Source organism: Pseudorasbora parva, unplaced genomic scaffold (assembly GCF_024679245.1).
Source record: "Pseudorasbora parva isolate DD20220531a unplaced genomic scaffold, ASM2467924v1 scaffold_53, whole genome shotgun sequence".
NCBI classification, from domain to species: domain Eukaryota; kingdom Metazoa; phylum Chordata; class Actinopteri; order Cypriniformes; family Gobionidae; genus Pseudorasbora; species Pseudorasbora parva.
The window spans coordinates 67,337-90,515 of NW_027125107.1; the positions used below are offsets into that span (position 1 = coordinate 67,337).

At 45.9% G+C, this 23,179-nt stretch overlaps 1 protein-coding gene across 1 annotated transcript in view; it reads left to right on the plus strand.

Annotated features, from left to right (window-relative positions):
- The first annotated feature begins 498 nt into the window (after nucleotides 1-498).
- LOC137067442 (stonustoxin subunit alpha-like) overlaps nucleotides 499-23,179 on the plus strand; it is a 30,842-nt gene continuing 8,161 nt past the window's right edge. Inside the window, exons 1-2 of the mRNA XM_067437345.1 lie at nucleotides 499-780; nucleotides 23,064-23,156. Coding sequence (XP_067293446.1) covers nucleotides 23,066-23,156 — 91 coding nt within the window. The 5' untranslated portion in view covers nucleotides 499-780; nucleotides 23,064-23,065. The remainder of the gene's footprint in view (nucleotides 781-23,063; nucleotides 23,157-23,179) is intronic.

Consider the following 23,179-nt stretch of genomic DNA (forward strand, 5'->3'; position numbering starts at 1 on the left):
AAAATTCTCATTACCACACCCATGACCACGGCTGAAGCTGAGAGGAGACACCAAGAGGCTGGAGAGGCTGAATGCACTTGCATTGCTGTCCATGGAAAAGAGACTTGTCACTGAGATGACTGACTTTAATCAGAGAGTAATTGAGACATTTGCTGGCCAGAGAGAAAGGAGAGCAAAATTTATGTTCAAGTAACGTTAGTCAACATGCCAGTCTGTTGTTGCTACTTTTGCTTTTTCCTTTCCTTGTTCAATTATATATGGGAAATAAATATGTAAAAAGATAAAAAGTGCAGACACTGTTTTCTCTTTAATGCTTGAATTAAGTCAACATGCTTCTTGGTACTGCTTTGTATTTATTTTACTTATTTGATTTATAAATAAGTAAAATAATTTATAAGTAAATTATACTTAAATTAACATAATTATTCTTAAATATACGTAAATTACCCCCCCCCCTCCCAAAAAAAAAAAAAAAAAAAAAAAAAAACCAGCCGCCACGACCAAATAGTGAACATTGATTCAACGTTGAAATTTGATCGACGACTGATACTGACCTTTACAACCAAAAATCAACGTTGAAAAGACGTCTGTTTGCTATCTGGGAGGTCTTTGCGGGAGGAAATAGGGACGTTACAAAGCGGATCAAATGCGAACTAAACAGATTTTCGCAGCGTCCGGTGGAAAGTCCCCTGTTTGCTGAGAAAAAGAAGAAACCGAAAGTGAAAGTCTGCCTTCATCTTCAGATAAGAGACGCAGTTTGAGCCCCGTGAACGTCTATTGGTAAGTTTAGTGATCCTCCTCATAATAACTCAAACATGATGTGTGATGTGTGTGTGTGTGTGTGTGTGTGTGTCTGCATTAGACGAGGTTATATCGAATGAGCACGACTGTGTGTTAGATTATGGGAGGAAAGACTGAATGAGCTGTAAATGCCCTTCATGTTCAGGCTTCAGGAGAATAATATAGCGCTGGTAAATCCAATTTATTCTATTGAATTGAATACATTGATGTGAATAAATTGATATTAATAAATTGATGTTGAATTGAATAAATTGAATTGAATAAATTGAACTCTTTTGATGTGAAGCTTTGGAAAGTGATTCATTCAAGAGAATCGGTTCATCTAGACGGTCCTCCTTTGATGTGAAGCTTTGGAAAGTTTGATTCATTCTAGAGAATCGGTTCATCTGAACGGTCTTCTTGCTCTAATGTGAAGCTTTGTGGAAAGTCTGATTCATTCTAGAGAATCGGTTCATCTGAACGGTCTTCCTACTTTTATTTTTTTTATTTATTTTTTTTATTCAACATTATAAAACATTACAATATCAAAGCATTACATATAGACATGGAAACACACACACAAAAAGAGACAATGAGATACAGAGACAAATAAGCTGCCAGGGTAACATAAAAAAATAAAAAACTACATAAAAAAACCCTACACCTTAAAGGGATAGTTCACTTTGAAATTAAATGTTGACATGTTTTAGCTAACCTCATGGGCATCCGAGATGTAGGAGTATTTGTTTCCCCAGTCGTTTCAATTTTGATCATTTTAGGTCAAACCGTTCTTGTCTGTGCCTCACATAATGCAGGTCTATGGTCACCACCTCAAAGAGCAGACACAGAGAAGTCCAAATTAAACAATCCCCCCATCGTAAGTACACACTGATGGCCTAAGACACAAAACCAGCGGTGTGTGTGAGAAAACCAACAGTATTTATATTGTTTTTACCTCTTGTACACCACTACGCCCGACTGATCCGAGGGCGTGCGTGTGTGTTTCCTGTGGTGTACAGGAAGTTTCCATATACTTCTCTAGATCATCTTTGAATAGAGAAAAGAGAGGTTTAGAGCCAGGAAATGTTTGCTTATGTATGTGGAATTTAGCTAGTAAGAAACTCAAATGAATGATATATATATTAATGATAATATTTCCCTATGCTCTCTTTTGAGTAGTCAAACAAACCAAAGAAAACGTCTTTAAAACAGAAAGAAAAGTCACTCACAAAATAAGACTGAATAAATATTAACAAATCTGACCAACATTTCTCAGTGTGAGTACATTGCCAAAACAAGTGAATGACATCTTCCTCAGAAGAGTGGCAGAAACTGCAATCCACTACAATGTCTGACTTATATTTACTAAGATTGACTTTGGTTGGGTACTATTTGTGAATTAATTTATGTTATTTCTTTTACTTAGTAAGCAGATACTTATGAGACAAAGACCATACTTTCTCCCACTGTAAATTCTCTACAATATTATTCCAGTATGGTATTATATAAGGAATTGTTATTATCTCTCTCTGGAAGAGAGCTCTGATTTTATGATTCTTTTTCTGTCGCTCTACAGAAAAGCATACATTTCCGACCATTGTGTCAGTTACGTTTAAAGAGTAAGTACATGGCCATGGAAATGCAGAACCTTGCAGAAGAAAACACACTCCAGAGGGAATAGCATTGAAGACAACAGCATATTCATTAGCAGTTATAGGAATGTTATATTTCTGTAAGAAATCTGAATAATTATAAAGTCTGCCCTGTGAGTTAAAAAGCTGTCCAACTAAAAGAAGGTCATTTTTGAACCAGTTGTCAAAGAAAAGTGATTTATTCTTGTAGAGAATATCCTTATTGTTCCATCAGTAATATCTGTGTGGAGAAAAGTTATGTTTGTACATTAGAGACCATGCCAAGAGCATCTGCTTATGGAAATTAGAAAGTGTAATAGGGATCTTTGTAACATTGCAGTTACAGAGTAGAAGAAATTCAGGCCACCAACTTTAGGGAAATTTTTTTTTAGTGATAATATTCCAAAGTGTGGGATTATTAAGGAAATTTCTAAGCCAATTAGTTTTTAAAGTGTTGTTTAAGGTAGGAAAAATCGAAATAAATGATATTATTTATGATGAGGATGAATCCCCCCCCCCCCCCGTTTTAATGGATTCATCATTACTGATTTTCTAATAAAGTGGGTTTTATTTTTCCAAACTAAATTATTTAACATGCTATCAACCTTTTTTAAAGTAACTTTATCATCCTCCAAGGAGAGAGATATATACGTTAGTCTGGACAATCCTTCAGCTTTAGAGAGAAAAATTCTTCCTCTTATAGAGGCATAGAGGTATGAAGAAGACGTACATAATATAATATAAACACTCTTTTTATTCTGGGCTCCGGGGAGTAATAATAATAATAATAATAATAATAATAATAATAATAATAATAATAATAATAATAACTGTAATTTATATAGTGCCTTTCACAAAACCCAAGGACGCTTAACAAACAGCAAGGGAAGGGGAGGGGGGCAGGGAGAGAAAACCGAGCAGCTATGGTCCATAGGCCTCAGTGAAAAGATGTGTTTTAAGCTGTTTCTTAAAGGTTGCTAGAGATGACGCAGAGCGGATGGAATGAGGAAGCTTGTTCCAGAGTGAAGGAGCACCAACACAGAAAGCTCTATCACCAAACGTCCATAGCCTGGACTTTGGGACAGCGAGCAGGTCCTTGTCTGAGAACCGCAGGGACCGGGCTTGGTTGTAAGGATGGAGTAGATCAGTCAGATACTGTGGTACAAGTCCATTTAGAGATTTGTACGTCATGAGGAGAAATTTATATTTGATCCTTAATTTAACTGGCAGCCAGTGAAGTTTTTTGAGGATTGGAGTACTATGAGATCCAAGTTTTGTGTGAGTAAGCATCCTGGCCGCAGAGTTCTGTACATACTGTAGTCTGTCAGTAGCTTTGCTAGGCAGACCAAACAGGATACCATTACAGTAATCAAGTCGGGACGTGATGAAAGAGTGGATTAGGGTCTCGGCTACAGAGTCAGAGAGGCAGTGCCGGAGTCTAGAGATGTTCTTGAGATGGTAAAATGCTGTTTTAGTAGTGTGCTTAATGTGTTGCTGGAAGGACAGAGTGGAATCCATAATTACGCCTTGGTTGCATACTTGAGGAGATGCTGATATTGAACAGCCATCCACATCAAGTCTGAAGTCATCAACTTTCTTGAGAAGTGACTGTGGAGCAAACACTAAGAGTTCTATTTTGTCTTTATTGAGTTTAAGAAGGTTACTGTCCAGCCAGAGTTGTATGTCCCTCAGGCAGTTGATGGGTGGCAGTGGTGGGAGAGGAGTGGAAGGCTTAGTACTGATGTAGAGCTGGGTATCGTCAGCATAGCAATGAAAATGTAAACCATGTTTACGGATGATCATCCCAAGAGGCAACAAATAGATATTAAACAATAGAGGGCCAAGTACCGATCCTTGTGGCACACCATGTAAGACCGGCGCCAATCCAGAGCAAATATCCTTAAGGGTGATGTATTGTTGCCTGTTGGTAAGATAGGATTTGAACCAGGAGTACACAGTGCCAGTGAGGCCAATGAGAGTTGAGAGGCGATTGAGAAGCATCCCATATGAAAAAAACCTATATGGTTCATATATAGCGACCATATATGTTTCTTACTTAAATCAGCCAGAATTATCTTATATGTTTAATGTAAGTCCCATATATGTCATACACAAAATCAGACCGTTTATGGCCCATTTCATACTAAAAAACACACAGAAAACTTTTGGGTCATGTATGAATACTGCAAAAATCTTATATGAGTTTTACATGTAAACTGTATGCAATGGTATATGGTATTAGTAGAAAATACATGATATTCATATACAAATCATATAAAGTTCTTATACTGAATTATATGCTAGTCATATTAAAGTCATATAGGATTTATTTATATTTTGTGTCATTTGTTTATATGCTTTTTATACAGATTTCATATTTTTTTAATAGGGAAATGGTGTGTTAGCTCTTCAAGTTTATATAATATACATATAAACTACATATAATAATCATACATGATTTCATATACTAACCATATATGATTTCAGTCAATATTACAACATCTCTGCATATACTAACCATATATGATTTCAATCAATGACATGCACAAATTTGTGATGGACACTTTTATTTCAACACAAAATGAAATAATCAAATTATACTCCACATGAGTCATTTACAATTCCAACTTGATAGCAAACTGAACTTTGCTCAGGAAAAAAACAAAACCCAAAAAACAACAACAAAATACACTGAACACAGTGTCATGGCCATCAATCAAAGATAATGAACGGATTAGTTCACACCAAAATGAAAAACCCCCATCTCATCCAAGATGTTCATGTCTTTATTTCTTCAGTGGAAAAGAAATTAAGTTTCTTGAAGAAAACGTTCCAGGATTGTTCATCATATAATGCTTTTCAGTTACAACCAAAATGTTGAAGGTCCAGATCAACGCCGTTTCAAAGGGCTTCATAGCCTCTGCGTAATCCCAGATGAGGAATAGGGTCTTATCTAGTCAAACGATCAGTCATTTAAAAAAATGAATATACTTTTCAACCTTAATTGTTCAACTTGCTCAGCTCTGCGAGGTTTGGTTGCAACTAAAAAGCATTATATGATGAACAATCCTGGAATATTTTCTTCAAAAAACTGAATTTCTTTTCGACTGAAGAAAGAAAGACATGAACATCTTGGATGAGATGGGGGTGAGTAAATTATCAGGACATTTTAAAAAAAATCATTTAATAAAGGCCTTCTGAAGAGAAGCTATGCATTTTTTATTAGAAAAATATCCATATTTTTGACTTTAGACTAAAATATCTATCTTCCGGCAGTCAACCGTGTGTGTCTACTTAGGCCAAAAGAGTGACCTCTGACCTGAAGCATGATGTATTGATGAATGCGGTTATGCAGAGAATAGAGGAAAACAAAACACTGGTCACGAATTTGAATTTAAAGAGGATTCGATAAAAGAGAAGCGCTTGATTTTGTTGCCCAGAGAGACGTTGAAGCTTACGCTACTCCTACATCGCATCACTCAGGTCACTCTCTGGTCGCAAGTCGTCTGCCATGAGCTGGTTATTTTAGTCAATAAGGTTATAAATATGGATATCTATATCAGTATCTATATCAATTACTATATTAACTTATTTCACATAGTAATTATAGTACACATATTAAAGCTTTATTAGTTGTGTTCTGAAAATAAATGAACGTCTTATGGGTTTGGAACGACATGAGGGTCATTTTAACAACATGCATTTTTGGGTGAACTAAACGTTAAAAATGGACAAAGTTTAAGAAATACTGTAAAATGTATTGCTCATTGTTAGTTCATGTTAGTTAATACATTACAATAAAGTCTCATTTGTTAACATCAGTTCAAGTCTTACAACCCACATTACATAAACTTCTTCAACACTTCCGCTTCAGAACTGAACCAGTCCTCATGGGATATTATATATTTATATATATATATATTTAAATATTGCTGATATTGCTGTTAACAAATAGTTTGTATGGGTAGAACATTACAAAACAAATATATGGGAATATACTGCAATTATATGCAAAATAGCCTATATTAAAGGAAATATAAAGGAATAAAGGAAACTAAAGCCTTTTTTAATATAGCTACTGCAATGTATGCATATTGACTATATTTATAAAATATGGCTATATTTTAACACATACAATATTTAGTAATTAAGATATAAATAGTATTACATGTAATATCCATTAAGTTGTATCCTTTATTGTGTAGCCTTACTGTAGATTGAATTTCCCATATTAATGTGAATGCATGTACACACACATAAACACTTTTACAGAATGAGTTACAACTAATTTCTACTTCCCATCATGCTTTACTTCTGATTTAAAGGCGGTTAAATGTTAAAATTAATTGTTATTTGATGTGTTTTTGCTCAATTTAAAAACCTGTAAAACTGTGTCACGTCACAGACAAGGGAAAATGGTGCGAGGACTCAAGTGCAGAAAATAATATATTTATTTATAACAAATAAAACAAACTCAAAACAAAACCCACGAGGGGGAAAAACACATAATAGAATAATAACATATAAACTTAAACAAACCAACAGAATCACGGGGAGGACGGAGGACGGAAGACGCAGACATTACACAAGGATCCAACACAGACTGACAAACACAAGGAGCTTATAAAGGGAAGAAATCAAGAGGGAACAGGTGGGAGAAATCAACACTAATCAGATAACAAGGGGGAGGGATCAGACAATGACAGGAGCACATGCAAGACATGACAAAACCCACATGTGCACACAAGACAGGACAGGCATGTGACATTACCCCCTCCTTAAGGAGCGGCTACCAGACGCTCCACTAGGGACGGGCGGGACAGACCAGGGCGGGACGGGAGGGACAGACCAGGGCGGGACGGGAGGGACAGACCAGGGCGGGACGGGAGGGACAGACCAGGGCGGGACGGGAGGGACAGACCAGGGGGGCACGGGAGGGACAGACCAGGGGGGCACGGGAGGGACAGACCAGGGGGGCACGGGAGGGACAGACCAGGGGGGCACGGGAGGGACAGACCAGGGGGGCACGGGAGGGACAGACCAGGGGGGCACGGGAGGGACAGACCAGGGGGGCACGGGAGGGACAGACCAGGGGGGCACGGGAGGGACAGACCAGGGCGGCACGGGAGGGACAGACCAGGGCGGCACGGGTGGGACAGACCAGGGCGGGACAGGGGAAACAAACAAGGAAGGAACAGACAAGGGAGGGGTCAACAAGGGAAACATGGGGAAAACAAAAAGTTCAGGAGGCCATGGTGGCACACAAAGTTCGAATGACCAGGGCGGCCCGCCGAAGTCGGGAGGCCCACCGAGTTCAGGTGGCCGGGGCGGCCCGCAGAGTTCAGGCGGCCAGGGCGGCATGGGTAGAGCAGGGCGCCAGGGAGGCGCGGTGAGAGCAGGACTCCTGGGTGGTGCGGTCAGTGCAGGGAGCGCCAGGGAGGTGCGGTGAGAGCAGGACGCCTCAGCGGCGCGGTGAGAGCAGGACGCCTCAGAGTCGCACGGAGAGCAGGACGCCTCAGCGGCGCACGGAGAGCAGGACGCCTCAGCGGCGCACGGAGAGCAGGACGCCTCAGCGGCGCACGGAGAGCAGGACGCCTCAGCGGCGCACGGAGAGCAGGACGCCTCAGCGGCGCACGGAGAGCAGGACGCCTCAGCGGCGCACGGAGAGCAGGACGCCTCAGCGGCGCACGGAGAGCAGGACGCCTCAGCGGCGCACGGAGAGCAGGACGCCTCAGCGGCGCACGGAGAGCAGGACGCCTCAGCGGCGCACGGAGAGCAGGACGCCTCAGCGGCGAACGGAGAGCAGGACGCCTCAGCGGCGAACGGAGAGCAGGACGCCTCAGCGGCGAACGGAGAGCAGGACGCCTCAGCGGCGCACGGAGAGCAGGGCGCCTCAGCGGCGCACGGAGAGCAGGGCGCCTCAGCGGCGCACGGAGACCAGGACTGCTCAGGGGCGCAGGGAGAGCAGGGAGCCTCAGGGGCGCAGGGAGAGCAGGGCGCCTCAGGGGCGCAGGGAGAGCAGGGCGCCTCAGCGGCGCAGGCAGGGCGTTGGGGAAACTTCTCCAGTCCAGCAGTATCCACCGGCACTGGGACCACCGGAATACGATCTGCTGGCATTGGGACCACCGGAACATGATCTGCCGGAACTGGGACCACCGGAACACGATCCACCGGCACAGGGACCACCGGAACACGATCCACCGGCACAGGGACCACCGGAACACGATCCGCCGGAACTGAGACCACCGGCACACGATCCACCGGAACTGGGACCACCGGAACTGCCTCCGGGGCTTCGGATAAAGCCCTGTGCTCCTTCCACGCATGCAGGACTGCCACCACAAAGCATCCCATCACAGCCCTCCAGGCCGTTTCCGGACTCGGGACCACCGGAACGGAGTCCACCGGCACAGGGACCACCGGAACACGATCCACCGGCACAGGGACCACCGGAACACGATCCACCGGCACAGGGACCACCGGAACACGATCCACCGGCACAGGGACCACCGGAGCACGATCCACCGGCACAGGGACCACCGGAGCACGATCCACCGGCACAGGGACTACCAGAGCACGATCCACCGGCAAAGGGACCATCGGAGCATGATCCACCGGCACAGGGACCACCGGAGCACGATCCACCGGCACAGGGACCACCGGCACATGATCCACCGGCACAGGGACCACCGGAGCACGATCCACCGGAACTGGGACCACCGGAGTGGTGGATGACACCCTGTGCTTTTCCCAAGCATGCAGGACTGCCACCACAAACCCTCCCATTACGGCCCTCCAGGCCATGTCTGGACTCGGGATTCCCGGACTCGGGACCCCCGGAACTGGCACCGAGGGAGAACTTCTCTGCTGAGTCCTCATAGTATGGTTGGATCCTTCTGTCACGTCACAGACAAGGGAAAATGGTGCGAGGACTCAAGTGCAGAAAATAATATATTTATTTATAACAAATAAAACAAACTCAAAACAAAACCCACGAGGGGGAAAAACACATAATAGAATAATAACATATAAACTTAAACAAACCAACAGAATCACGGGGAGGACGGAGGACGGAAGACGCAGACATTACACAAGGATCCAACACAGACTGACAAACACAAGGAGCTTATAAAGGGAAGAAATCAAGAGGGAACAGGTGGGAGAAATCAACACTAATCAGATAACAAGGGGGAGGGATCAGACAATGACAGGAGCACATGCAAGACATGACAAAACCCACATGTGCACACAAGACAGGACAGGCATGTGACAAACTGTTACTTTTATTAACAATAATGTCGGTGCACTTTTCAGCAGTTACAGCTCTTTGCTAAATATGTAGGAACATGCCAGTGTGCTTGACTTGTGTTATTGTTAACTGTGTGTGTGTGTCTATATATATATATATATTTTATTTTTTTGCGTTAGGGTTACCCATTTTTATTCGTTTTACTTGCTAATTCATTTACTAAAGTAAAATCTCACTGATTTGCAGGGGTTGTGTTTAACACAATCCACCATATATATTTTTTACAGTGTAGGACATATATGATGTATATGTGGTTTTTGCAGCATATATGATCCTTATAGTTTTCTGTTGGAACATATAAGAATCACATATGTTTTTAGCAAGACTTTTCCATATGGGATGACATGTGAAACCGTATCAAAGGCAGCAGAGAGGTCAAGAAGTATTAAAATGCTGACATGCCCAGAATCAGCTGCCATGAGAAGATCATTGGTTATTTTGATTAGGGCAGTCTCAGTACTGTGCTGTGTCCTGAAACCAGATTGGAATGGCTCATGGAGGTTGTGCTGTAGCATATGATGCGTGAGTTGGGAAGCCACAGCCCTTTCCAATAGCTTGGCGATGAATGGTAAGTTGGAGATAGGGCGGTAGTGACTTGGATCTTCGTGGTTCAAACCAGGCTTTTTAATTGTAGGGATTACCGCAGCAGTTTTAAAGCTGACGGGGACCACCCCAGAAGACAATGAGGTGTTGATGATGTTGACACGGGTGGGAGCCAGAGTTGGAAGGCAAGCCTTAACCAGTACGGTTGGCATTGGATCCTGTTTGCAGGTCGTAGCCTTTGCCTTTGACACTAGCTCCAGAACTTGTGCTGTGTTGAGCATGGTGAAACAGGAAAAGGAGTCCTCCGGTGTGAAGACAGTTGTGAAGTTTGTGTCAGGCAGTGGGAGGGATGTTGAATGTGAGGAGCTGGACTGCTGTAGCTGCTGGTGAATAGAATCCACCTTTTCCTGGAAGTAATCCTTAAAACTGGAACATAATCCAGGAACGTCAGATGGCATAGGGTTGTCAAGTGGGCGGAGTAGACGATTGATAGTGGAAAAGAGCTGTTTATGTTGATGCTGTAGGTTGCCAATGAATGTAGAGTAGTAGTTATTTTTGGCCTTGGACAGAGCATCTTTGTAGCTCCTAAGACACATCTTTTCCAATTGCACTTGACCAATACAGAATAGCACTTACCGATCACCACTGCAACAACCAAAAAGCGCACACTGCTGGATCATATCTACGTCTCTCATCCGGATTTGTGCCCTCAGGCGGGTGTGTTACATAACTATCATAATCCGGTGTTCTGTATTTTGCGTACGTGAGTTTTTGTTGTAGATGGCTATTGCTGCGCGTTTAGCTAGAATGCCATACAAAACCAACCCATTGGGCCACTGAATCCGCATTAACGACAACAGCTGGGGCAACAGCCTTAGGGTGTACTCACACTAAGCACAGTTGCCATGAACTGGGCCCGAGTACAAATGTCCCCCCTCCCCACTCCCCCGCTGGCCTGCACTCACATAGGGTTTCAGCATTCGTGTCGGAGCACGCTAACGTCATTATGGTGCGGCGGTTTGGGGTTTCAGCATTCGTGCCGGAGCACGCTTACGTCATTATGGTGCGGCGGTTTGGGGTTTCAGCATTCGTGCCGGAGCACGCTTACGTCATTATGGTGCGGCGGTTTCAGGTTTCAGCATTCGTGCCGGAGCACGCTTACGTCATTATGGTGCGGCGGTTTCAGGTTTCAGCATTCGTGCCGGAGCACGCTTACGTCATTATGGTGCGGCGGTTTCGGGTTTCAGCATTCGTGCCGGAGCACGCTAACGTCATTATGGTGCGGCGGTTTCGGGTTTCAGCATTCGTGCCGGAGCACGCTTACGTCATTATGGTGCGACGGTTTCGGGTTTCAGCATTCGTGTCGGAGCACGCTAACGTCATTATGGTGCGGCGGTTTGGGGTTTCAGCATTTGTGCCGGAGCACGCTTACGTCATTATGGTGCGGCGGTTTGGGGTTTCAGCATTCGTGCCGGAGCACGCTAACGTCATTATGGTGCGACGGTTTCGGGTTTCAGCATTCGTGCCGGAGCACGCTAACGTCATTATGGTGTGACGGTTTCGGGTTTCAGTATTCGTGCCGGAGCACGCTTACGTCATTATGGTGCGACGGTTTGGGGTTTCAGCATTCGTGCCGGAGCACGCTAACGTCATTATGGTGCGACGGTTTCGGGTTTCAGCATTCGTGCCGGAGCACGCTAACGTCATTATGGTGTGACGGTTTCGGGTTTCAGTATTCGTGCCGGAGCACGCTTACGTCATTATGGTGCGACGGTTTGGGGTTTCAGCATTCGTGCCGGAGCACGCTAACGTCATTATGGTGCGACGGTTTCGGGTTTCAGCATTCGTGCCGGAGCACGCTTACGTCATTATGGTGCGGCGGTTTCAGCATTCGTGCCGGAGCACGCTTACGTCATTATGGTGCGACGGTTTGGGGTTTCAGCATTCGTGCCGGAGCACGCTTACGTCATTATGGTGCGGCGGTTTCGGGTTTCAGCATTCGTGCCGGAGCACGCTAACGTCATTATAGTGTGACGGTTTCGGGTTTCAGCATTCGTGCCGGAGCACGCTAACGTCATTATGGTGCGACGGTTTCGGGTTTCAGCATTCGTGCCGGAGCACGCTTACGTCATTATGGTGCGGCGGTTTCGGGTTTCAGCATTCGTGCCGGAGCACGCTAACGTCATTATGGTGCGGCGGTTTCGGGTTTCAGCATTCGTGCCGGAGTACGCTAACGTCATTATGGTGCGACGGTTTCGGGTTTCAGCATTCGTGCCGGAGCACGCTTACATCATTATGGTGCGACGGTTTGGGGTTTCAGCATTCGTGCCGGAGCACGCTTACGTCATTATGGTGCGGCGGTTTCGGGTTTCAGCATTCGTGCCGGAGTACGCTAACGTCATTATAGTGCGACGGTTTCGGGTTTCAGCATTCGTGTCGGAGCACGCTTACGTCATTATGGTGCGACGGTTTCGGGTTTCAGCATTCGTGCCGGAGCACGCTTACGTCATTATGGTGCGACGGTTTGGGGTTTCAGCATTCGTGCCGGAGCACGCTAACGTCATTATGGTGCGACGGTTTCGGGTTTCAGCATTCGTGCCGGAGCACGCTTACGTCATTATGGTGCGACGGTTTGGGGTTTCAGCATTCGTGCCGGAGCACGCTTACGTCATTATGGTGCGGCGGTTTCGGGTTTCAGCATTCGTGCCGGAGCATGCTAACGTCATTATGGTGCGACAGTTTCGGGTTTCAGCATTCGTGCCGGAGCACGCTAACGTCATTATGGTGTGAAGGTTTCGGGTTTCAGCATTCGTGCCGGAGCACGCTAACGTCATTATGGTGCGACGGTTTCGGGTTTCAGCATTCGTGCCGGAGCACGCTTACATCATTATGGTGCGACGGTTTGGGGTTTCAGCATTCGTGCCGGAGCACGCTAACGTCATTATGGTGCGACGGTTTCGGGTTTCAGCATTCGTGCCGGAGCACGCTTACGTCATTATGGTGCGACGGTTTCGGGTTTCAGCATTCGTGTCGGAGCACGCTTACGTCATTATGGTGCGGCGGTTTCGGGTTTCAGCATTCGTGCCGGAGTACGCTAACGTCATTATAGTGCGACGGTTTCGGGTTTCAGCATTCGTGCCGGAGCACGCTTACGTCATTATGGTGCGACGGTTTCGGGTTTCAGCATTCGTGCCGGAGCACGCTTACATCATTATGGTGCGACGGTTTCGGGTTTCAGCATTCGTGCCGGAGCACGCTTACGTCATTATGGTGCGACGGTTTCGGGTTTCAGCATTTGTGCCGGAGCACGCTTACATCATTATGGTGCGACGGTTTGGGGTTTCAGCATTCGTGCCGGAGCACGCTAACGTCATTATGGTGCGACGGTTTGGGGTTTCAGCATTCGTGCCGGAGCACGCTTACGTCATTATGGTGCGGCGGTTTGGGGTTTCAGCATTCGTGCCGGAGCACGCTTACGTCATTATGGTGCGGCGGTTTGGGGTTTCAGCATTCGTGCCGGAGCACGCTTACGTCATTATGGTGCGGCGGTTTGGGGTTTCAGCATTCGTGCCGGAGCACGCTTACGTCATTATGGTGCGACGGTTTCGGGTTTCAGCATTCGTGCCGGAGCACGCTTACATCATTATGGTGCGACGGTTTCGGGTTTCAGCATTCGTGCCGGAGCACGCTTACGTCATTATGGTGCGACGGTTTCGGGTTTCAGCATTTGTGCCGGAGCACGCTTACATCATTATGGTGCGACGGTTTGGGGTTTCAGCATTCGTGCCGGAGCACGCTAACGTCATTATGGTGCGACGGTTTGGGGTTTCAGCATTCGTGCCGGAGCACGCTTACGTCATTATGGTGCGACGGTTTCGGGTTTCAGCATTCGTGCCGGAGCACGCTTACATCATTATGGTGCGACGGTTTCGGGTTTCAGCATTCGTGCCGGAGCACGCTTACGTCATTATGGTGCGACGGTTTCGGGTTTCAGCATTTGTGCCGGAGCACGCTTACATCATTATGGTGCGACGGTTTGGGGTTTCAGCATTCGTGCCGGAGCACGCTAACGTCATTATGGTGCGACGGTTTGGGGTTTCAGCATTCGTGCCGGAGCACGCTTACGTCATTATGGTGCGGCGGTTTGGGGTTTCAGCATTCGTGCCGGAGCACGCTTACGTCATTATGGTGCGGCGGTTTGGGGTTTCAGCATTCGTGCCGGAGCACGCTTACGTCATTATGGTGCGACGGTTTGGGGTTTCAGCATTCGTGCCGGAGCACGCTTACGTCATTATGGTGCGACGGTTTCGGGTTTCAGCATTCGTGCCGGAGCACGCTTACGCCATTATGGTGCGGCGGTTTGGGGTTTCAGCATTCGTGCCGGAGCACGCTTACGTCATTATGGTGCGACGGTTTGGGGTTTCAGCATTCGTGCCGGAGCACGCTTACGCCATTATGGTGCGGCGGTTTCGGGTTTCAGCATTCGTGCCGGAGCACGCTTACATCATTATGGTGCGACGGTTTCGGGTTTCAGCATTCGTGCCGGAGCACGCTTACGCCATTATGGTGCGGCGGTTTCGGGTTTCAGCATTCGTGCCGGAGCACGCTTACGTCATTATGGTGCGGCGGTTTCGGGTTTCAGCATTCGTGCCGGAGCACGCTTACGTCATTATGGTGCGACGGTTTCGGGTTTCAGCATTCGTCCCGGAGCACGCTAACGTCATTATGGTGCGACGGTTTCGGGTTTCAGCATTCGTGCCGGAGCACGCTTACGTCATTATGGTGCGACGGTTTGGGGTTTCAGCATTCGTGCCGGAGCACGCTTACGTCATTATGGTGCGACGGTTTGGGGTTTCAGCATTCGTGCCGGAGCACGCTTACGTCATTATGGTGCGACGGTTTGGGGTTTCAGCATTTGTGCCGGAGCACGCTTACGTCATTATGGTGCGGCGGTTTGGGGTTTCAGCATTCGTGCCGGAGCACGCTTACGTCATTATGGTGCGACGGTTTCGGGTTTCAGCATTCGTGCCGGAGTACGCTTACGTCATTATGGTGTGACGGTTTCGGGTTTCAGCATTCGTGCCGGAGCACGCTTACGTCATTATGGTGCGACGGTTTGGGGTTTCAGCATTCGTGTCGGAGCACGCTTACGTCATTATGGTGCGACGGTTTCGGGGTTTCAGCATTCGTGCCGGAGCACGCTTACGTCATTATGGAGCGACGGTTTGGGGTTTCAGCATTCGTGCCGGAGCACGCTTACGTCATTATGGTGCGACGGTTTCGGGTTTCAGCATTCGTGCCGGAGCACGCTAACGTCATTATGGTGCGACGGTTTCGGGTTTCAGCATTCGTGCCGGAGCACGCTTACGTCATTATGGTGCGACGGTTTCAGGTTTCAGCATTCGTGCCGGAGCACGCTTACGTCATTATGGTGCGACGGTTTCGGGTTTCAGCATTCGTGCCGGAGCACGCTTACGTCATTATGGTGCGGCGGTTTCGGGTTTCAGCATTCGTGCCGGAGCACGCTTACGTCATTATGGTGCGACGGTTTGGGGTTTCAGCATTCGTGTCGGAGCACGCTTACGTCATTATGGTGCGACGGTTTCAGGTTTCAGCATTCGTGCCGGAGCACGCTTACGTCATTATGGTGCGGCGGTTTCGGGTTTCAGCATTCGTGCCGGAGCACGCTTACGTCATTATGGTGCGGCGGTTTCGGGTTTCAGCATTCGTGCCGGAGCACGCTTACGTCATTATGGTGCGACGGTTTCGGGTTTCAGCATTCGTCCCGGAGCACGCTAACGTCATTATGGTGCGACGGTTTCGGGTTTCAGCATTCGTGCCGGAGCACGCTTTCGTCATTATGGTGCGACGGTTTGGGGTTTCAGCATTCGTGCCGGAGCACGCTTACGTCATTATGGTGCGACGGTTTGGGGTTTCAGCATTCGTGCCGGAGCACGCTTACGTCATTATGGTGCGACGGTTTGGGGTTTCAGCATTTGTGCCGGAGCACGCTTACGTCATTATGGTGCGGCGGTTTGGGGTTTCAGCATTCGTGCCGGAGCACGCTTACGTCATTATGGTGCGACGGTTTCGGGTTTCAGCATTCGTGCCGGAGTACGCTAACGTCATTATGGTGTGACGGTTTCGGGTTTCAGCATTCGTGCCGGAGCACGCTTACGTCATTATGGTGCGACGGTTTGGGGTTTCAGCATTCGTGTCGGAGCACGCTTACGTCATTATGGTGCGACGGTTTCAGGGTTTCAGCATTCGTGCCGGAGCACGCTTACGTCATTATGGAGCGACGGTTTGGGGTTTCAGCATTCGTGCCGGAGCACGCTTACGTCATTATGGTGCGACGGTTTCGGGTTTCAGCATTCGTGCCGGAGCACGCTTACGTCATTATGGTGCGACGGTTTCAGGTTTCAGCATTCGTGCCGGAGCACGCTTACGTCATTATGGTGCGACGGTTTCGGGTTTCAGCATTCGTGCCGGAGCACGCTTACGTCATTATGGTGCGGCGGTTTCAGCATTCGTGCCGGAGCACGCTAACGTCATTATGGTGCGACGGTTTGGGGTTTCAGCATTCGTGCCGGAGCACGCTTACGTCATTATGGTGCGACGGTTTCGGGTTTCAGCATTCGTGCCGGAGCACGCTTACGTCATTATAGTGCGACGGTTTCAGCATTCGTGCCGGAGCACGCTTACGTCATTATGGTGCGGCGGTTTCGGGTTTCAGCATTCGTGCCGGAGCACGCTTACATCATTATGGTGCGGCGGTTTCGGGTTTCAGCATTCGTGCCGGAGCACGCTTACGTCATTATGGTGCGGCGGTTTCGGGTTTCAGCATTCGTGCCGGAGCACGCTAACGTCATTATGGTGCGACGGTTTCGGGTTTCAGCATTCGTGCCGGAGCACGCTAACGTCATTATGGTGTGACGGTATCGGGTTTCAGCATTCGTGCCGGAGCACGCTTACATCATTATGGTGCGACGGTTTGGGGTTTCAGCATTCGTGCCGGAGCACGCTTACGTCATTATGGTGCGACGGTTTCGGGTTTCAGCATTCGTGCCGGAGCACGCTTACGTCATTATGGTGCGACGGTTTCGGGTTTCAGCATTCGTGCCGGAGCACGCTTACATCATTATGGTGCGACGGTTTCGGGTTTCAGCATTCGTGCCGGAGCACGCTTACGTCATTATGGTGCGACGGTTTCGGGTTTCAGCATTTGTGCCGGAGCACGCTTACATCATTATGGTGCGACGGTTTGGGGTTTCAGCATTCGTGCCGGAGCACGCTAACGTCATTATGGTGCGGCGGTTTCGGGTTTCAGCATTCGTGCCGGAGCACGCTTACATCATTATGGTGCGACGGTTTCGGGTTTCAGCATTCGTGCCGGAGCACGCTTACGCCATTATGGTGCGGCGGTTTCGGGTTTCAGCATTCGTGCCGGAGCACGCTTACGTCATTATGGTGCGACGGTTTCGGGTTTCAGCATTCGTGCCGGAGCACGCTAACGTCATTATGGTGCGACGGTTTGGGGTTTCAGCATTCGTGCCGGAGCAAGCTTACGTCATTATGGTGCGACGGTTTGGGGTTTCAGCATTCGTGCCGGAGCACGCTTACGTCATTATGGTGCGACGGTTTCGGGTTTCAGCATTCGTGCCGGAGCACGCTTACGTCATTATGGTGCGACGGTTTCGGGTTTCAGCATTCGTGCCGGAGCACGCTTACATCATTATGGTGCGACGGTTTCGGGTTTCAGCATTCGTGCCGGAGCACGCTTACGTCATTATGGTGCGACGGTTTCGGGTTTCAGCATTTGTGCCGGAGCACGCTTACATCATTATGGTGCGACGGTTTGGGGTTTCAGCATTCGTGCCGGAGCACGCTAACGTCATTATGGTGCGGCGGTTTCGGGTTTCAGCATTCGTGCCGGAGCACGCTTACATCATTATGGTGCGACGGTTTCGGGTTTCAGCATTCGTGCCGGAGCACGCTTACGCCATTATGGTGCGGCGGTTTCGGGTTTCAGCATTCGTGCCGGAGCACGCTTACGTCATTATGGTGCGGCGGTTTCGGGTTTCAGCATTCGTGCCGGAGCACGCTTACGTCATTATGGTGCGGCGGTTTCGGCCGGAGCACGGAGCACGCTAACGTCATTATGGTGCGGCGGTTTCGGGATAAACAGGAAGAGCGGCGCTCTCTGAACAAAATGGAGTCCATCTCTCTTTTTTTCTTAGTGGATAATTTTGTGTCGTTTGGTCCACGTTGGTCCACAGCCCTCGCACAGCCTGTTGTTAAACAGATGTGTCGCCTTAGTGGCGCGAAAATGTTCACGTAATCCTGCTGCTTGTATGAGGAGGTTTGCAAGATACCATCTGAAGTGCAGCAAGGACTTTGCAGCTTTGATTACGGACTCCAGCGCGGTTAGCGCTCACACTGCATGCGAACCGCGCTCGAGTCCAACTGAATCGCGCTCTGGCCCACCTCTTCCAAGTGGGCCAGGGCCGGCTAATCGAGCCGCGCCCGGGTACGGTTCGGAGCACTCACACTAGTCAATTGAACTGCGCTTTGGTAGTCAAACGCGCTCGGGCACAGTTCAAACTGGCTAGTGTGAGTACACCCTTAGTCCTAATGGGTTGTTATCATAGCTATCAAAATCCAGTGTTCGGCATTTTGCGTACGTGAGTTTTTGTTGTAGATGTCTATTTAAAAAAAAAATAAAAAATTGTGTACTGTGCTAATTAATTGAGATTTCTTCGACCTACAAAATAAATGTATTCAATTAGTTATGAAATATACAAAACACTAAAGACTCTGCATGATATTTTGGAGTACACCTTACAATATGAAAAAGACAGCTATGTTTGTTATAATTTAGTTATTTCTTTATTTATATAGTTAATTTTTGTCGTTACGTTTGGTTACACATTTCATTTAGTTTCTGAGTGTGTAGTAATATAATAAAACTAAATATACAACACAATGTGTCTGCCAATTTAATGTGCCCCACAACCTCTCCTGTCCATCTGTGGCTAAGCTTAAGTAAACATTTGTCATTCTACTTATAAACGTGTCACAAAAATGTACCTGCATCTTGCAGTTTTTAAACATTTTATTAGGACATTTCTAACTAATGTGTGAACTTTTTCATTAAGGCAATGTATAAACGTCCAGGCTGGTGTGTTGAGGCAAGTCCTGGTGTATCGTATACCGTTTAATGCACATCAACATCAAGATGGAAATAGTGTTAATAATAATCGTATTTAGAAGAAGAAAAAAAAAACATTTCAACGCTAAAAAAAAAAAAAAACAATCAACTTTACATACCTATCATTTTACAACAAGTTAATGTGCAAATTATCTCTAACTTCTTTGGCAAAGGCCGTTAATAATAATCGCATTTAGAAGAAGAAGAAGAAAAAAAACAATAAAACACATTTTAACGCTAAATAATAGGAAACAAACACCTTCACATACCTGTGCTGCGTTCCAGTTGGTTTTTATTATGCCCTTCACTCGCAAACTTCCCTCCGTCTCGTTCACTCGGATGTGCGTCATGCCTACGCTGCATGAGTGCCCACTACTGGCGGAAATTTTGCAAATGGACTGAACTGGAACACCCTAAGCCCTTGATCACTTGGAATCCACTATGGAGTTGATTTATTATTTATTTTTTACCTTTACGAAATTGTTTAATGCAGCATTCTATATGTATATGGATGTGTTTGGGTTGTTTTAAATGTTTTTAAAAATAGTTATAGTTATTTGTGGTGGGGTAAATTAAACGCGATATGTGGTGACGTCACAATCGCGTTGCATTGTGGTATATGAAGCTGCCTGAAGTGTACATATGAAGTAGACTCGCTCACTTGGTCAAAATCGAGGGAGCAAGGCTCTGTCCATATAAACTTCCCTTGTCCACTTCACGAAAGTGGAACGCACTTCAAAATGGCCGCAGGGATTCCCCCAAGGGGAAGTGCTTAGGGAAGTTTGCAAGTGCGTGTCTTAAAGTGGAGTGGAACGCAGCACTGGAATCCTCCCACTTGCCTCTGCTCTGCCATGCTTGATCTCCGTCTCCAGCCGATGACGTATTTCGTGGGGGCGTGCCCCCGTTTCTTGACTCCACCCCCACGTCAAACCAGTGCCACAAAGAGAACCGTGCAGAAAAGTGCAGTGCAAAGGAAACCCAGTACCGTGAGCGCACGCTTGACTCAAACGCAGAATAAAATGAGCGTTGCAAATGATTTAGTAGGTTTGAGCATGAAAATATGTGGCAAAGATAAAATAGGATTACAGCTGTCATTGAATTTTGTAATTGAGTATATTTTTTATTTTTGCACAACTTTATTTTATTATTTGCAATTTATTATTTTTGTTTGCAAAACTTATTTTTTCCCGCTCAATACTTTATTTTTCCTTTGCAAATCTTTATTTTTGTTTTCAAAACATTTTTTTCTTCCTCAATTCTTTTTTTTGTTTTGCAAAACTTTATTTTTGTGCAAAACATTAAGGCATTATATTGACTCCATACTCAGGCAATCTTGCTTATTGTCACAGCTCTTCTGTGGCTCCTGCACTGAAGCGGCAGTCTTAGATAAACCCAGGCTTCAGCCAACGTCAAATAACTTCTCTGGTTAATACTTTTAAAGACAACTTGCCTTGGCCATAATGTCAAATCAAATGAAAGAATGAAGGTGATTCTGATAACAAACATTTATTAAACAGAAGAACAACAAATCAAGAACAAGAAAACAGGAAAAACCCTCAGGAAATTCAGGATTTACATTTCACTTATAATTAGCTGCACAATTAACTTTTTGTCATGCAAAGCATAGCATAAGCTACAAAATAAATTTATATATTGAAATATTTTAAAGTGGTCATATGACCTACACAAATAATAATAATAATAATAATAATAATAATAATAATAATAATAATAATAATAATAATAGATTTTATTTATAACACACTTTACATTCCGAAGAATCTCAAAGTGCAACAATGTTAAAGGGAAAAACTAACAAAAAACACATAACACATAACAGTTAAAAGCTTTTCTGAACAGAAAACAGAGCTGATAGTGGAGGTCGCTATAAGCTCCACAGAACACTGGGGTCCACTCCATGTTTTACATTTCTCCCACCGCTAGAGGCTCCATATTCCCAATTCGGCAGTGTCCTGATGACGTCGCCCAGGCACTTCTGTGGACATACCGGGGTCGGTACAGTAGTCCAAGCCGTTCCACGGACGCAATGCAAGACGGAACAGCGACGCAGCCGAGACTCAGCAGCCGCAGCGAGTAACACCAAATGTCCTTCAAACCAGAAGCAACCGCAACAATTCAAACAAAAACAGCAGAGAAGCGGTGGAAAACGGCGAACGGCGAACAGCGTCCTCTCAGTGGCTGCCAGCAATCTGCAACAGTCCCAATTGTAGCTCTGACTATTTGACTAGTCAGTCATAATAAAATAAAATAAAATCAAAATCTAACAGTACAGTTAACATGATTTTTGGGTGGAGAAGCGGCAAACAGACAATGCCAGCGTCCTCTCCCCCTCGTTGCTAGGCAACCCCAATGAACAAATGAACATTTAAAAACAATATGCAAAATCAAAATGGAATAGCTCCGTAACGGATTGTGAAAATTGCAAACTAGTCATTAGTAGAGTTGGTAAAATAACAAAATTATCATTTTTAAGTACCATTTTTTTAAATGTAAAGAGATATAGTAAAATGAAAATTGCTTAAAAGTGCATAACTCTTCTTAGTGGAAAAAAATCTAAGTTTTTTCCCTCACGTGCAACCTATTGGAAAGTGCAGAGATATAGTAAAATATATCCTTCAACTCCTCCCAGCTGTCGATAATCGATATTATCGTCCATTGCGATGTTTTACTGTAAACATCATCAACTGACAATTTAGGGGACATTGCCCAACCCTGATATGGAGATGTAGGACAGCCTTGTCTTACTCCACGTGACGAATTGAATCTTGGTGAGGTTCCAAATTTTAATTGAATAACACTTTTATTATTTCTATATAATGTCCTGATGGCTCTACAAAACAAATCTTCTAACCTAAATTTGGCAAGAGTTTGAAATATGAAATTATGCTCAAGTGAATCAAAGGCTTAGTAGAAGTCTAAGAGCAGCAAGTAGCTGAGAAAAGAGGTCGTTCTGTCCCGCTCCTCTTTTTCTGTATGTCCATGAAACAGTTTCAAGTAATTTAACATAGGCAAATGTGTGCATGGTTTGGTGTCCCAGAATGCGCGCAAAGTGCACTCCCTTAATAATTCCTATGAAGCTGACATCTCAATTTTTATTGCGATCTCACAAAGCTCCATTATCACTGAAGCTGACTACACAATGACTCTTCCATAATGTACACTTTCTTTGTTATAATAAGAGGATTCGCTAGTATTCAGAATTCAGCTCAAGCTATGCTTGCGCCTTTAAATTATTTTTATTTTTGTTTTAGTGGTTCTTGTTATTTTTGTGCAATAGATGAATAAAATGTATTTGTTTTTAGATGTCTTATATTTAGTTATTTCTTTTTTGCGGGACTCCCGCAAATAGTTTTATTATCCCACAACCCACACACACACAATTACCTTACTACCCGGGCCATCAAATCTAGTCCCGTGCTGTACTCTATTGCATTGGGTTCCGCAGGAGTGCAGATCTTTATTTTGAGTCTCTTTCACAGCGTTCACGGTCGCTGGCATGACCGTGAACCTATAGGGGTTAAATGTCTAATGTATAAATATCCCCATTGTTCACTGTTATTTACTGCAGCCATGGCATCAGAGACCATTGAAGTGGCAGCTCTAGGAAGACCTCTGTATCCCGGTATGCTGTATGACTGCCGCAAGGATACCTTCATTCCAGGTGCTGTACCATACCCAATAAAA